Raw genomic sequence first — 15,440 nt, forward strand, 5'->3', positions numbered from 1 at the left:
AGGTTAGGGCCAACTGGAGAATTAGACTTACTCTTCACATGTGGGTATTTAACACTGCAGTGTTTCCTGTTCTCTGGAGTGAGAAGCAGGATTAGTTGTCCATGGCCTGATTCTTCCAGCTAAAGGTTTGTCAAAGTAGGCCACTACACAAAACAAGGACAGGTAGAAATAGAGAGGAAGTGGAAAACTCTAAAGGGTGGTCTGTCTGCAGAGAACAGGAGAAAAGAAAAGAGTTTAGTGAGAAAAGAGGTCGCTGTCCTCCCCCCAACCCTCCTGAATCCTTACAGTCACCATAGCAACACTGCATCAGCACCTCTGATTTCCTTTCCCTGGATTAAGGTTATTTAGTGCTGACAGGACTTTTGAATGCAGCTTCTCTGTCCTTGTACCCTTTTATTTATCTGTTTGGGTTTTTGCATAATAAAATGTAAGGTGTTTCCTCTGGGCTTTGATGAAGGCTCCCAAAACCTAGTGAGCTCCCTACTTTGGTAGCATTTTAAAGGGCCGTACACACCGGGAAGAATGTCGGCGCACGTTATTCGCCAGCGTTTTTCAACGTGTTTTTTGTGTTCACACCCAAGCGATTTTCGCTGACGATGAGCCGAGTGAACATGCAAATTCATTCCCTGACATTAGGTGGCGCCCATTTGCTCTGCAATACCACTCCATAACAGTTCTCTTTTATCAAGATGTCTGTAGTCGCTGTCGCGTTTGTCGTATAGTTCTAACACCAACGAGACCAGCAGCTCTACATTCATCTTGCCTTGCATCTTCCTCGTCTAATTTCTTCCTGGCAGTGTAGACTGCGACGCTACATGGCGTAGATCTTCTTCTCCATTACGTATGTGTGCTCGGCAAGACCGTTTTGTGTTTGAGCGTTTTACTGTAACACAGTCCAGAAGCTCCAAACACGTGAGCAAAAGCTGCAATCTCATTGGTCGGATAGTTTTTGACGCGGCGCGTCAAACTAAAAAAAACGAACGATTTTTAAAAAAAATGATGCTGTTATTCGTGCCGTTTTCCACATCAGTGTGCACACTCACATTGGCGCCCTTTGTTTAGTCACGAGGCGTTAAACGTCGGCGAATATCGCGTGCGAAATTCGTCCCGGTGTGAACAGGCTTTAAGGCATCTTAAACACATTTTGGCTATTCTAAACTGTCAAGCCGAGACTCCTCGTTTTAGCTCTTGTTAGACAGCATCAGTTGTATGCTTTATGGAGAAGACGGTTGCATTACAAAATGAATCCAAGATGGCGCACAGAGTTGAGAGAATGTTGATTATACTTGCATCATTCAGTTCTGAATATTTTATAAACACAAAAGAGTTAATATAATAAACGAGTTTTTTGAAAATATCAGTTCAGATGAGTTCTGTCAAAATAAAAAGTGTTTATGGAGTGTTTTCAGTCTACTGTAAGTATTTGAAAAAAAAAAAAAAAAAGTTGTTTTTTTGGTCCTGAGTACTGCAGGACTGAGTACTAAGACGCAGAAACAAGCCTTTTCACCCTTCTGGCTCCATTGTCCAGAAGTCAATGTGTTTTAATGGGTTTTAAATGCCTTAAATAAGGTCTGTGGTTAACAAAAGCTCTATATATTCTCAAGTTTCATTCTACAAAAAAAAAAAAAATGTCAGTACAACCCCTTTGTGATATTTTTAAGCTTTTATGTGCCTTGATACAGGAAATTCACAGGAAATTAATCTACTCACTTGTCTGCTTTTATTGCCTCGTTGTGTTTATAATCGCACTTTTGCAAACTATTATAGCTTGTAGGTTTTAAATAAAGATTGAAAGAGTTGTCAGAAGCTCGAGATGATGTCATACTACTATGGCATAGTTTGTTTATAGCGATTGTATTTATGCTTCCAAGTTCCGCATTTGTGAAGATGATAATGGTAAACAAAACGTGTGAGAATTATAAGCTTTTGTTGGTCAGAGAGCTTTTTTCTGCAATAATACAAAAGCCAATGGAAAAATCCTGTTGAGTTTTTGCCTATGGCCCCGTCCACACTACTGCGTTTTCGTTTAAAAACGGAGAATTAAAACGAATACGATCTCCGTCCACACCAGCATTTTGTCTGCGTATTAGAATTGATCTCCGTCCACATTAAAACGACTGAAAACGCAGATCACGTGACCATTCACCAACACTGGGCATGCGCGCGCCGGTGTAAACAGTGGTTGGCGAATCAGGGAAGGACACATCATGACTGATAACACCCAATCATAGAGCCAAGCGTGAGCCCATGCGTCATCGTTTGTAAACTCCTCCGTTTTGTCTCGTCCACACTAAAACGCCCTCCGGAGATTCAAAACGCAAAACGGAGCTGCAGCGTTGCTAAACTTCTCCATTTTAGGTCTTCGTTTTTCCCGTTTTAGTGTGGACGGGAGGTGCAAACGTAGCAAAAGGTCTCCGTTTTTAAACAAAAACGCAGTAGTGTGGACGGGGCCTATGAAACCGGGGGGTGATGCAGACGTCCAGGGTGGTCGTTGTTGTCACTGCAGTTCTCTATATAATACATCTATTTACCCAGTGTTTGTGTTGTGTTATGTTTTTAGCATTGTGTTGTTAGCTTAGCATCATTTCTAACATCAACATACACTGGAGTCAATTTAGAGTCGAGTCTCGCATGTGCTTCATGTATCAAGTGATATTTGTGTGCCACCAAAAGTTGCTTCCCTTGTGGAATCAGTCAACTTACAAAGATATAGGATTGTTATGATGCTGCCTATCTATGTAGATAGCAATGTCGCTCACTGGGTTTGGAACAGAGCTTAGTTTTTTTGGGCGCTATTAATGAATTAATCGCGCTCAAGGTGTGTTTTCTCTGATATGACGTTCTGACCCGCAGTCGAACCCTCATGGGCTGCTCCCCCCCCAGCCCCTCCTCCTCCACCCCCTCTCCCCGGTCAGGGTCCACCAATGCCAGCTGCTGCTATAGGTGAGCCCCTCCCCCAATCCCATCGCCAACTGCACACAATCTGTTCCAGGCGACACCGGCGTTACCGTCCCGCCATCCACCTGTCCGTCTGTGGGTGTCAGAAGGGGTCACTTTTGGTGGTGGTGATGATTGTTATTTTGGGTGGTGGATTTCTGCTTAATCAACCAATTTAAATCAATGCACTGTGGAGAAGTCTCTGAACTGCCTTATAGGAATTTCAAATTATTCATTATGTTAGTGTTGTGTGATTAGGGAAAAAATCCAGTAGACTTATGGCCTATTCGTACCAAGGACAATAACTATAATGTTTTAATAATCATTCTAATTCTGTGAGAATAGGAACACTGCAACTATAATGATGATTTAGGATTCACTTACTCGATTGTTTCTAGCTGAGTAACAATAATAACATTGACAGCCAATCAGAATCCATCAGACTTTGAAAAGCTTAAAGTGGCAGATGATAAAACTGTAGAGCGCTCTTAGAATAAACAGAACATTATTGTCCATTGGTGTGGACACTAATATAGCTGTTGTTATAATTGTCTTTATAGTTATTGTTCTTGGGCCTTTGATGGGTTATTGAGGATAGTTCAACCAAAAAAGAACATTCTGTCATTTACTCACCCTCATGTTTATCTTCGGAGCACAAATGAAGATCTTTTTGACGAAATCAGCTACACAACTGCCACTTTGACGCTTCAAAAAGTTCATAAAAAATCGATTGTAAAACTAATCCATATGAATTGAGCTGTTTAGTCCAAATTTTCGGAAGAAACATGATCACTTTATATGATGAACAGATTTAATTTAGGTTTTTATTCACATATAAACATTGATCAGCGAACATAAATAGAAGCTCAAAAGAACCTTTTTCATGCGGAAGCTCAAACGTGATGCGTAACATGAGAATGAACCTCATTGGTTCCCCAATGTCAAGTGAACCTGCTTGAACCTGCTTTTACCACAACTGATGCGCGAGTTGATGAATCTCAATCGGTTCTGAATTCAATCGGTTCATCATATATAGTGATCGAATCTCTTCAGAAAAAATCATTCTAAACCATTCAATCCATATGGATTAGTTTTACGATCTCTTTATGAACTTTTTGAATTATTAAAGTGGTAGTTGAGTAGCTGTCAAGATCTTCATTTGTGTTCCTAAGATTTTCATTTTTTGGGTGTGCTAACCCCTTAAGATGCCGTCACATACCTTTTGAATGGCGAAGTGCAGTCCTGTTATTAGGAATCTGCGTGAATGGGAATTTCGTGAAACATTTCTTCATGTGGATTTGGCATTGGATTTAAGCTTGTTGATTGTTGAACATGCAAATTTACCACATTTCCCAATATATAGCTTAATTTCACTGAAGTTTTACTAATGTTATCACCTTGACATGGATAAACTCAAGCTGTATCTAGAAACCAAAATATTATAGAATCTTGAGGGTGGGCTCTCTTGACTCATTTCAGACTTAGAAACCTTAGCAACCACCTTAAACAACCTAGCATTGTGTTGATGAGTTGTCAGAGACTTCCTCACTGCAGACTCTTTTGAACGATCATGTTAGCCAGTGCATGACAAATTGACTAATTACTTTTGTAAGTGCTTAAATGTAAGATGTATACATAATATCCCATAATTCTGTTAATTAGAATGGGTTTTCACTGGCTCCACCAGGACACATTTGGAATGAGAGATTAATCCTTAAATGAGATATTTGTATTGTGTTCATATCATATGTCACTGGTGAAGGCTTGTGGTGCCACAGTGATGTTTGTCCACTGTGTTTGTTGTTCCTTCGTTCTTGCCATCACTATCAGGGAGAGCGTGTCTCTCTAGGGTTTCCCTGTAATCTGTAATCTGACACTGTCAACAGGAAATGTCCCTATAGAGGAAATCCCATCTGCAGTGTAAACACACCAAGGACTATATTATTACAAATACAACTATAACATGGTACTCTTTCTCAGGGCCTTTTCTAACTTTGCACATTTTATTGCAGGTCATGTTATATGTTGTATAATTACGTTGCCATTGTTTCTGATGTTGGGTTTCTCAAGCCCAGGTTTTCTTTGTGAATCTGATGAAACATGTCCTGGTCATATTTAAACAAAAAATCAAAAGAAATATTTTATGAAAAATAATTACTTTTGAGTTTCTCATTGATTTCTATGAAGATTCTCATTCAATTCTCATATTGTAATAGAGTAATATAATTTTTACTCAATTGGTATGTTTTAAAAATCTACTTTTTTGTTTGTTTTCTTGCCTTACAGTAAGTATTTGAAGGGGAAATATTTGCTTAATATTTGCGAACATAATGGCAAAATCAGGCCTCACTTTATTTTTCTGCTTAAAAAGTAGTGTCGTCAAATCAATTAATTGCGTCTACCATAAGTTTGTGATACTATATAAATATACACAATATATATATGTATATTTGTTTATTTATTTATTCATTTAAAGCTGCAGTCCGTAGTTTTTCCTCTTTGTCGCCATCTCTGTTCAAAACCTGCAATTACAGTTAGTCATGGAATTATCAGCTTTATGTGAGTTGTACCTCGGCACGGCACAACGCGGATGAATCCAATGTTTTGAGAATGTGCGGCTGTCAGTCGCCGCGCCGATGTGGATTCTGGCATTCAGAATCACAGATTCTACTTTTTGGAAGTATGAACATTATACGAATTTTTACCGGAAAATGCTAAACAAAAACAATATATGAAGAGCTCTTTTCCAAAACGCTATAAATCCATTTCAATAGTTTTCAGGAAAACTACATTTTTTTACCTAGACCCACACATTTTGTGAATATTCAAATTATCCTGTTTAAATGTTTTATTGGTTCAGTCTGAACATTTTGAACAATAATTATTAAATCAAACAACAATATTGTTAATGATAATTTAAAAGTTAATTTTATTTTTTTCCAAAACGCTATAAATCCATCCATTTTTTGTATCATTTTTAGTAAAGTCATTTTTAGTAAAGAGTCAAACCTCAAACAAATAGTACCAATTTCAACATATGCATGAAAAAAAACGAATTATTAAAAATGATCAATATATGATAACGATATTCAAAAAAGGGATGGGCACCCCTCCAGCACATGCACACACACACAGGCTACATAACATGTGAGCAAAGCGGAGCAGCATGACGCTTAAATATAAGTTAAAAAAAACAACAAAAAAAATAAACATAAAATATACGTTTCACATTTGTTTTTAATAATATTACATTACTTATTTTTATTATTTCATCTATGTTGAGTAGGCTATGAAAAGGGAACCGCATGAGATGAGTAAGATAGGATCAAAATTCAAAAGCTGCCCAATATCGGAAAATATTTGGAGTGCGTCAGACATGATTTTGACCACTTATTAAGTTTTGTTTTGTAGAAAGCTTGTAAATTTCGTTTCATATAAATTGTATCTTCATTTTAATAAATGTTAAATCGACAAATTGACTGGACATTAGAAGTAAATATCAGACAATATAATCAGGACACAGAGGCGCGCAGGTGAACCGGAGCGCGTCTCATAATATGAACCGAAACACCGCGATGCTTGCCTCACACAGGCCTGAGAACTAAGCTACAGAAAGCTTTAAATATCTACTTTTAAACAAAACAATTAAAAACTAAAATAAATTGGCAACTCTCTGCGTATGTAGGCTAATTCGAAGTATGCGTTTCTATAGGCCTATGCGCGTTCACTGCGAAGATGGCGAGTAAGCATCATCAACTTTATCTTTGTTGCTGACACTGACAGAAAACACTAGTTTATTAATAAACAATTCAAATGTTTCATGGATAATCATTACTTTTGCCGGTTCTTTGTGGCAAGCTTTATGCATACGTTGAAATGCGGAATAGGCGATTAAAAACGCTCATATGGTTTCTCTCCCATTTAATTAAATCAATATATGTGATTACTGATAATACAAATGGCTTAAATGATCTACTACTAGTCGACTAGAAAACTAGGACTCATTTTGAGGAATAAATGAACATAATAAACCTCTGTTCAGAGTGCCGCCGTGCTGGATTGCGTGGAACGCTCATTGAATTTGAGGATTTATCGTGTTTAGGCTAAAAACAGGGCTGGCGCTTATCGCGGCTTGGAAAGAAACTGTATCTTGCAGTACATTTTAAACAAGGAAATATAGCGATTTGGCATGAAACGTTGATGGAGCAGTGAAAGGGTTCTGTCCACAGCAGAATGACACGACAAACTCATTTTTTTTAAAAGTGTTTTGGAAAAGAGCTCTTCATATATTTTGAACAATATGGGTAATCAATCTGTTGACAGCCTTCTTTTGAACTTGAGAGTAAATCATGACAGAATTAATTTTTTTTTGGGTGAACAATCCCTTTAATCTCGATTAATCAATTTGCCGGCACTATAAAAAGTATAAAATATGACCTGGAAATGTGCTTGACATGTTTCATTAAGAGTCACTCTTCTGCCTATTTGTTATTTTCTAATCTTGGGAAGCTTGTCTTGTCTGCTGTGTGTTATTCACTGGCCACTCCTGGACTTTCTCCTGTCTTTGTACCCTCTCCTGTGGGCACTAACAGCTGTGGCTGCTGGGCCGGGTCTCGGGCCAATCCCCATGTCCCAGTTCGGCACGATATCTCGGCAGATCTCCCGACACAACTCCAACACCTCGTCCGCCGTCTCCATGGTTTCCGCCACAGGAACATACCGCCGAGCCCCGTCCGTGTCTTCCCAGTTCTCCTTGCAGCAGCCGCACGTTAACGGGGGCACAAACGCAAGTAAGACACGAAGAACGCCGCATGAATGTTCAGACACCTTTAAACTCACACCGATTGAATCACGCACATGACAAATTTAAATCCTGTCAAATTTATATCCAGCAATAGCTAGTGGAAAGCCATATCCGTGCATCATAAAGGCCGTAATTTTAATGCTCGTCCCATCTGTGGAGAAGGGAACAGCCTGTCTCTTTCCACAGGTGTGCAGCTATACACACTAATGTCATTAAGAGCGGAAAAGCCTCAGATTTATGATTTGTGAGAGCACAGGACCCATGGCCACCTGTTTATGAATGGAGATTTATTGTCCTCTACGCATTCAAGATGAGATTTGAAATCCCACGGTCAGATGTCCATGAGCTTTAGAGTGAATGACGATTTATCGGCGTCAGACGTGAATTAATCACACATCATTCATGCATTCAGGGGGAAATCCTAATCATGTAGCTAACCTGACACTGATCACATCGCCTAATCACAATCATCCGTCACAATGTGGACAGTTGGTTTAGTTTTTATGTTACGTTTGTCTAACTGTGCAACGTTTAGTTTTTTTTATTTAAGAAGTGTTGAGAACAATTATCAAAAGTTTTTGTATTTTGGTTGATGATATTCACCACCGTTTCAAAAGTCTGAGGTCAGTACAATTATTTATTTTTTAAAGAAATTAATACTTTTAATTAACAAGGATTAAATCATCCAACATTTGTTACAATAGAATTTGAAATAAATGCTGTTCTTCTGAATGTTCTATTCATCAAAGAATACCGATTCACAATGAATCGCAAAAATATTAAATAGCACAATTGTTTTCAACATTGGTAAATAATAAGAAATGTTCCTTGAGCAACAAATCGGCATATTAGAATGATTTCTGAAGGATCATGTGACACTGAAGACTGGAGTAATGATGCTGAAAATACAGCTTTGCATTGCAAGAATAAATTACATTTTATGATACTAAAATACAAAAAGTTTTTTTTAATATTCTAGTAATATTATTATAATATTTATTTAATAATAATTATTATTTTGATCAAATAAATGCCGATTTGAAAAATCTTACCAACCCAAACTTTTGAACAGTAGGGTTTTATGATGATATACAATACTTATTTATTTTTTTTTATGTTTTTTTTTTTTTTACTTTTCTACTCCAAAGTAAAGGCCTTTTGACTTTTTTTTTCTTTTTTTTTCTGAATACTACTTAGCATTAGAGTAATTTTTGCAAAAATTGTTTAATTGCAATTTTATCTGAAAAACTTAAAAATATCTGCACATTTATTTTGAACAAATGTGCAGATTTATTTTTAAATGTTTTAAATTGATACAATCAGTCGTGGAAAAGAACATGGAGATTAATACAATCTTAAATGAGAATTTTGATATTGATAAATAACTCCACCTAAGTGTTACTGAAGAGCAAGAAACTGATTGGTCAAAAGCTATGAGAACGCTGCCGATTTGTTATTTGATATCAGATTACCTGAGAGAATGTTATGTTCAGTCTTTCTATAACTATATAGGATTCCTATTCCTATAGGACTACTCTTCCCCACCTTTATTATGTGGGACTGATGTTTTCTTTTCTCTTCCTGCTTTTTTTTCCTCTTTCCTCTTGGTCTCTCCTGCTCTGTGTGTGTGTGTGTGTGTGGTAATCAGTGTGTATGGCCCCTCCTCCTCCACCCATGCCCCAGCTCACCCCACAGATCCCACTCACAGGCTTTGTGGCCAGAGTTCAGGAAAACAGTAAGTCTGACGGCCACGTTTCTCACCCTAGCATGTGGATATGTTAGAGGTTCACTGCATGCATCATCATCATCATCATCTCCATCATGTGTTTGTGAAGCAGTCACTGCTCATTCTGCGTGGCGACTGCAGGTCAAAGAGTGCATGCGTATTGCCATTGTATAATTCAGTACACTACAACAGATCGAAATAAAGCCTTAGCTAACGCCTAAAGCCTGCGTTTTCTGAATACAAAAAGTGTGTCACACATTTACATAAGTGTCTATTGCTTTACGTAACCTTAAAGAGGCTTACTAGGCTGTTTGGGGCAAGAATTTACCGTTTTGGACTTGAAAGGCGTTCATTGTTTTACGTGTGCTCTACGGTTTGTTCTATATTGGGTTATATTCAATGGCGATAAAGCATGCCTCATATATATATATATATATATATATACACTCTGCCTGTGTGTGATATTGGACACTGTTTGATGGACTACTTTTGTGTATGGCTTTTTGTTTAATTTTGTACCCAGCAAGGGATACTCCACCCAAAAATGAGAATCCTGTCATCATTTACTCACCCTCTAATTAAGTTTCTTTCTTCTGCTGAACACAAAGGAAGATATTTTGAAGAACGACTGGAACTTTGGCACCTTTGACTTCCAGAGTATGTTTATTTTTTTCTGCTATGGAAGGCAATGGTGCCAAACAACTGTTTGGTTCCAATCGTTCTTCAAAATATCTTCATACAGAAGAAACTCATACAGGTTTGTAACAACTTGAGGGTGAGTAAATGATGACAATTCTAATTTTTGGGTGGAGTATCCCTTTAAGGTAGGGCTGAAGCACACTGGTGCACCATGGGAAGGATTGAAACTATTTATCCCAATGTTCTAAACGTCTGTCAGCAGTTTGAGAGCACTGTATTTTTCAGAAAGGAGGATACTGTAGCTTTATGAAGTTGTCATTGGTAGGTTTTGTCTGAAAGTGCCCATGGAGTGGTTTTTGCTGCCCTCTCATGATGCATTCTGGGACTACTCTCGCAGAATGCATTGACTATGAGCACGACTTCTGGTCAGTTTGATTTTTATTTTTTTTTGCATTCAAGTGTTTGGAAAATTTATAAAAGAAATCATAATATATATATATATATATATATATATATATATATATATATACTGTATATAGCTATATATTTTCATTTATAAAGACCATTTTTTAAAGACCTTTACAATACGTTTTAGAAAAATGTTAGGTGTCATTATAAGTAATATTTTATTATTATTATTGAAAAGAAATCTCATAAATCACATGATATGCATATTATTTGTTTAATAATTTAACAATTATATATTTTTTTAATAATTTATTTTTTAAAAGTTACTGTACTAAAGCTAAATAAAATTAATGAAATATTATCTGGAAAATATTTTATTTCTATTAAGCTGACAACATTTCTTTCTACCTATTTTAAATTTTTAGTATTATTTATGCATTATTATAGTATTTATTAGTCTTTTAATTCGCTTTTATTTTTATCCTTTTTTATTTTTTTATTTCAGGATTTGTATTTATTTATTTATTTATTTTGTCAGTAATTTTAGTTCTTCAACTTGACTTTTTTCAGTTTGCGGCCAAGACAACATTTCTAATTTTCATTATTTATCTATTTTTTTTTTCCCCAATTCATAAATCCATTTTTAAATCCTTCAGCTTTAGTTAACAATACCAACTCTTCTGTCAATAGAATAAAATTTATTTCATTATTTATAACCAAACATTTTAAAGCTAAAGCTGTATTAAAATGACTGCAATAAACGAATAAGTTTAAATAAGAACTCTTATTTGAATTATTCTGTAAGTCCCGCCCTGTAGTGGTGTTCTAGTTTGAATGTATGGTGTGTGTGTGTGTGTGTGTGTGTGTGTGTGTGTACTATTTATTATGTGGAATATACCATAATATTGCATCATTTGACTGTTGAATTTAACTTTTCTGTTCCATTTTAAATCTGGTAAGTATTCATATCCGTGCGTTCCTTCATACATACACCATAATCTCCATATATCCCTAGATCTGTGTGTGTGTAATCCAGCGGCCGTCATCATGAGTGTTTATGCAGATTCCCCGTTGTTCGTGATTAGCATGTGTACTAACATGTATGACTGCAGCTGCATGAAGCGCATGCCCGCTCTGTTATTAATGCGTTCGCCTGTCTGTTATCTGACTGATGATGTGTGCCGGTGTCCAGTTGCAGAGACCCCGACTCCACCGCCGCCCCCTCCCCCTGATGACATCCCCATGTTCGACGAGGCTCCGCCCCCTCCTCCTCCTCCTCCAGTGGACTATGAAGATGAAGAGGCAGCTGTAGTGCAGTACAGCGACCCCTATGCAGACGGAGACCCTCAGTGGGCCCCCAAGATCTACATGGAGAAAGGTGAAGCTTTTCATCTACCTTATTAATCTGCAACAAATGTTTAGTTTTATTCATGTGACGCAACAACCTATGTTGTTTTATTATTAGTATTATAATCAGTGTTGGGAAAGTTCACTTTCTATGTGAACTAGTTCAAAGTTCAGTACACACATTTTAAAATGAACTAGTTCAGTTCATAGTTCTTTTTTTCCCTATGTTAGCTTTTTTTTTTTTTTTGCCATAGCCCGTATACAACCAACCACAGATAACAATTATTTTATCGACGGCCAAAGTTTGCACAGAAATGTGAGATTTTTCCCATTCCTCACCGACCTCGTCATAAAACCAGTTTAAATGATCATACGACGCCTCCTCGCTCGTTGCTTTTGTCGACGGCGGCCGCGGTGCAACACTGGTGCCTTTTGTTGCCAGATTGGGTGTTTTTCGCTACATATTAAGGCCTGTTTTAGTCGGGTTTTCGTCTGGAAGGCTTTATAGAAATCTGGCACCCTATTGTACGAAGTTAAACTGAGAGAGCGTGCGTTCACAGACATCAGAATGAACACGTTCAATCACAGTAACGTTCATCAGGCAGTAATACACGTCCGATTCGTGATCTAATGACTCCTTTGAAACAACTGATCTGTCCAACACTGAACTCAAGAGACATAAATGAGAAACACTTTACAATAAGGTTCCATTTATTAAAGTCTTGTTAACTACATTAGTTAACATTCTATTAATTTTAGTTCCTATGAGGATTTACTCCATGACAAAACCAGTCATTCTAGAATGATTCATTCTTTCCAAATAGAGCTGTTCAAATCATCTGGTGAAATAGTTTTTATATAGCAATATACATTGCAGAAAAATAAAATATTGCAATGTAATTTTTACCAATATCGTACATCCTCGCTACGTGTTTTCTATACAGAGATATGGACATCAGTAAATATCGGTATCGGCCATCACAGCAAAATTAAAGGATTAGTTCACTTTTGAAAAAACTTTTGCTGATAATTTACTCACCCCCATGTCATCCAAGATGTCCATGTCTTTCTTTCCTCAGTCAAAAAGAAATTAAGGTTTTTGATGAAAACATTCCAGGATTTTTCTTCATATAATGGACTTACATGGGAACCGGACGGTCCGAGGTCCAAACGACAGTTAATAACAGTTTCAGATGCAGCTTCAAATGTCTTTAAACGACACCAGACGATGAATAAGGGTCTTATCATGCGAAACGATCGGTTATTTTCAAAACTTATTCCAAAAATGTAACTTTTCTAAGGACAAATGGTAGCCTTGCTCTATTCTGTGAGGCGCGTTTGCAACGTCACGTAATACGTAATTATGTTCAAAAGGTCACGGACGACGTAGCCGTAAGTACAGAGTCAGTGTTTACAAGTTAAACACATAGGTTGAACGTGAAAACTAACTCAAACGCCGTTTACAAAAAAAGGAATTAAAAGGTAAAACAACGATGTCGGGCGATTTTGATTCAGTACTTCCGGCTACGTCGCCCGTGACCTTTTGAACGTAATTACGTATTACGTGACGTTGCAAACGCGCCTCACAGAATAGAGCAAGGCTACCATTTGTCCTTAGAAAAGTTACATTTTTGGAATAAGTTTTGAAAGAACCGATCGTTTCACATGATAAGACCCTTATTCATCGTCTGGTGTCGTTTAAAGACATTTGAAGCTGCATCTGAAACTGTTATTAACTGTCGTTTGGACCTCGGACCGTCTGGTTCCCATGTAAGTCCATTATATGGAGAAAAATCCTGGAATGTTTTCATCAAAAACCTAAATTTCTTTTCGACTGAGGAAAGAAAGACATGGACATCTTGGATGACATGGGGGTGAGTAAATTATCAGCAAAAGTTTTTTCAAAAGTGAACTAATCCTTTAACATCGGTTATCGGTATCGGCCACAAATTTTCACATCAGTGCATCACTATTTATTTTAATTGGTTAACAATTATTTGTTTATTTGTTTTGTGTATTTTATGTATGTAACATTTATATTATGAAGTCAACATGTAGTATTTTTTTAAATTTGTAGTTTTATTTTTTTTATTAACATATGTACCTATTTGTATTATATTGTTCATAATACAGCTATTTATTAAACAGTAGGGTCTTTGATCACATGATAGTTGTCTAATAACACCCCTGATGTGGCTTATTGTTTAATAACTAATACCGCTCATCTTCGCAGTGGTTGCCATCTACGACTACATCAAGGATAAGGACGACGAGTTGTCCTTCATGGAAGGAGCCATCATCTACATCATCAAGAAGAATGACGACGGCTGGTTCGAGGGAGTGAGCAGCGGCGTCACCGGTCTGTTTCCCGGGAACTACGTGGAGTCCATCATGCACTATGCCGACTGAAAATCGTATATACCCAAACATTGAAATCGTGAACAGTGTAAACCGTGTGCAAAGATACATGTTTGTTCCTGACAAACGGCGGATCGTGAAAATCTATGAACTTTACTTTGTGGTGATGGGTGGATGTGGGCGAACGGGAGGGAGCAACTATTCGGAGGAAGTCAGTGTACATAAAATGAAAGTTAGCCTGTGGGGTTTCCGTAGTGAATGTCAATCACATTATCTTCAACAGTCAATACAACACGTGACCATGTAAAGTAGATGATTGTCACCGTTTTTTTCTTTTGACATTTCCAACTGAAAGTCGACCATCACTCATCTAATAAACGAATTAATTTTATCGTTTCATCTTAAAGCATCACGTCATCGCCCCGAAGTGTATCATCGAAATCTTAACGTAAAGCATGCATACAAAATATGTATTGTAACCTAAACGTTCAATTCCATTCAGCTTCCATCTTTGTATTATTTACAGAACACTTTATTTTAAATATAGGCATTTGTAGACTACTTATGTTTATGCTCTAATTTTTAGTGAAACGTCGATATAAATTTCTTTATTAATTTGGTCAATGAATGCGAAGCACAGAACTTTTTCATTTGTTTCAACAACGTCTCCCTCCATGTTCATATTTTTAGAGTATTTGCTACAATGAACAAACATGAATTCTCTGTAGATAGCTTGAATACGTAAGCTGTAAAGTATCTAAAGGTCTCTAATCAGTACAAATCACAATTCTTCCAATGCTGGACTCATTTAGACGTGTCGGGAGTAACTGGCCCGGCACAGAGAGCAATGAACGGAAAGGTCTAGTTTCTGGCCTCGGGTCTGGCATTAAATCACACCTCTCTTCATCTGTTTTTCGCTCTTTGAGCTGTCGTTCTGTCTGAGAAACGATTACTGAGATTTCACTCATCTGCGTCTGACCTCTGTCAGTCATTTCAGGAGTTTAAAGCTAATGCCTTGAGACTTTTTTTGTCATACTGAAACATTTGAAGTGTTCCAACTGAATTCCATCTGCGCTGAAGCTCGTCTCAGCCCAGAATTTGTATTTATAATGTTAATTGAAATTTAATTGTACAGTCTTTTATAATAAATCATTCTATGTAAAACCTTGGTCTTTTTATTTAACATTTTGGTTATTTGTTACTTTTTTAGAAGGATGTAGA

At 37.1% G+C, this 15,440-nt stretch overlaps 1 protein-coding gene across 12 annotated transcripts in view; it reads left to right on the forward strand.

The window, feature by feature from the left end:
- The window catches only part of abi1a (abl interactor 1a), a 74,930-nt gene extending 59,547 nt beyond the window's left edge, over window positions 1-15,383 (forward strand). For 4 of the 12 annotated variants that reach the window (XM_039666480.2, XM_039666477.2, XM_039666478.2 and 1 more), the window contains 5 exons: window positions 2,854-2,943; window positions 7,530-7,727; window positions 9,390-9,476; window positions 11,707-11,892; window positions 14,095-15,383. In XM_039666480.2, the coding sequence (XP_039522414.1) occupies window positions 2,854-2,943; window positions 7,530-7,727; window positions 9,390-9,476; window positions 11,707-11,892; window positions 14,095-14,270 (737 nt within the window). In that variant the 3' untranslated portion in view covers window positions 14,271-15,383. The remainder of the gene's footprint in view (window positions 1-2,853; window positions 2,944-7,529; window positions 7,728-9,389; window positions 9,477-11,706; window positions 11,893-14,094) is intronic. The other 8 variants (XM_039666485.2, XM_039666483.2, XM_039666484.2 and 5 more) reach the window with 5 other exon arrangements.
- The last annotated feature ends 57 nt before the right edge of the window (window positions 15,384-15,440 follow it).

Source organism: Pimephales promelas, chromosome 22 (genome assembly GCF_988280905.1).
Source record: "Pimephales promelas chromosome 22, fPimPro1.hap1.1, whole genome shotgun sequence".
Classification (NCBI taxonomy): Eukaryota; Metazoa; Chordata; class Actinopteri; order Cypriniformes; family Leuciscidae; genus Pimephales; species Pimephales promelas.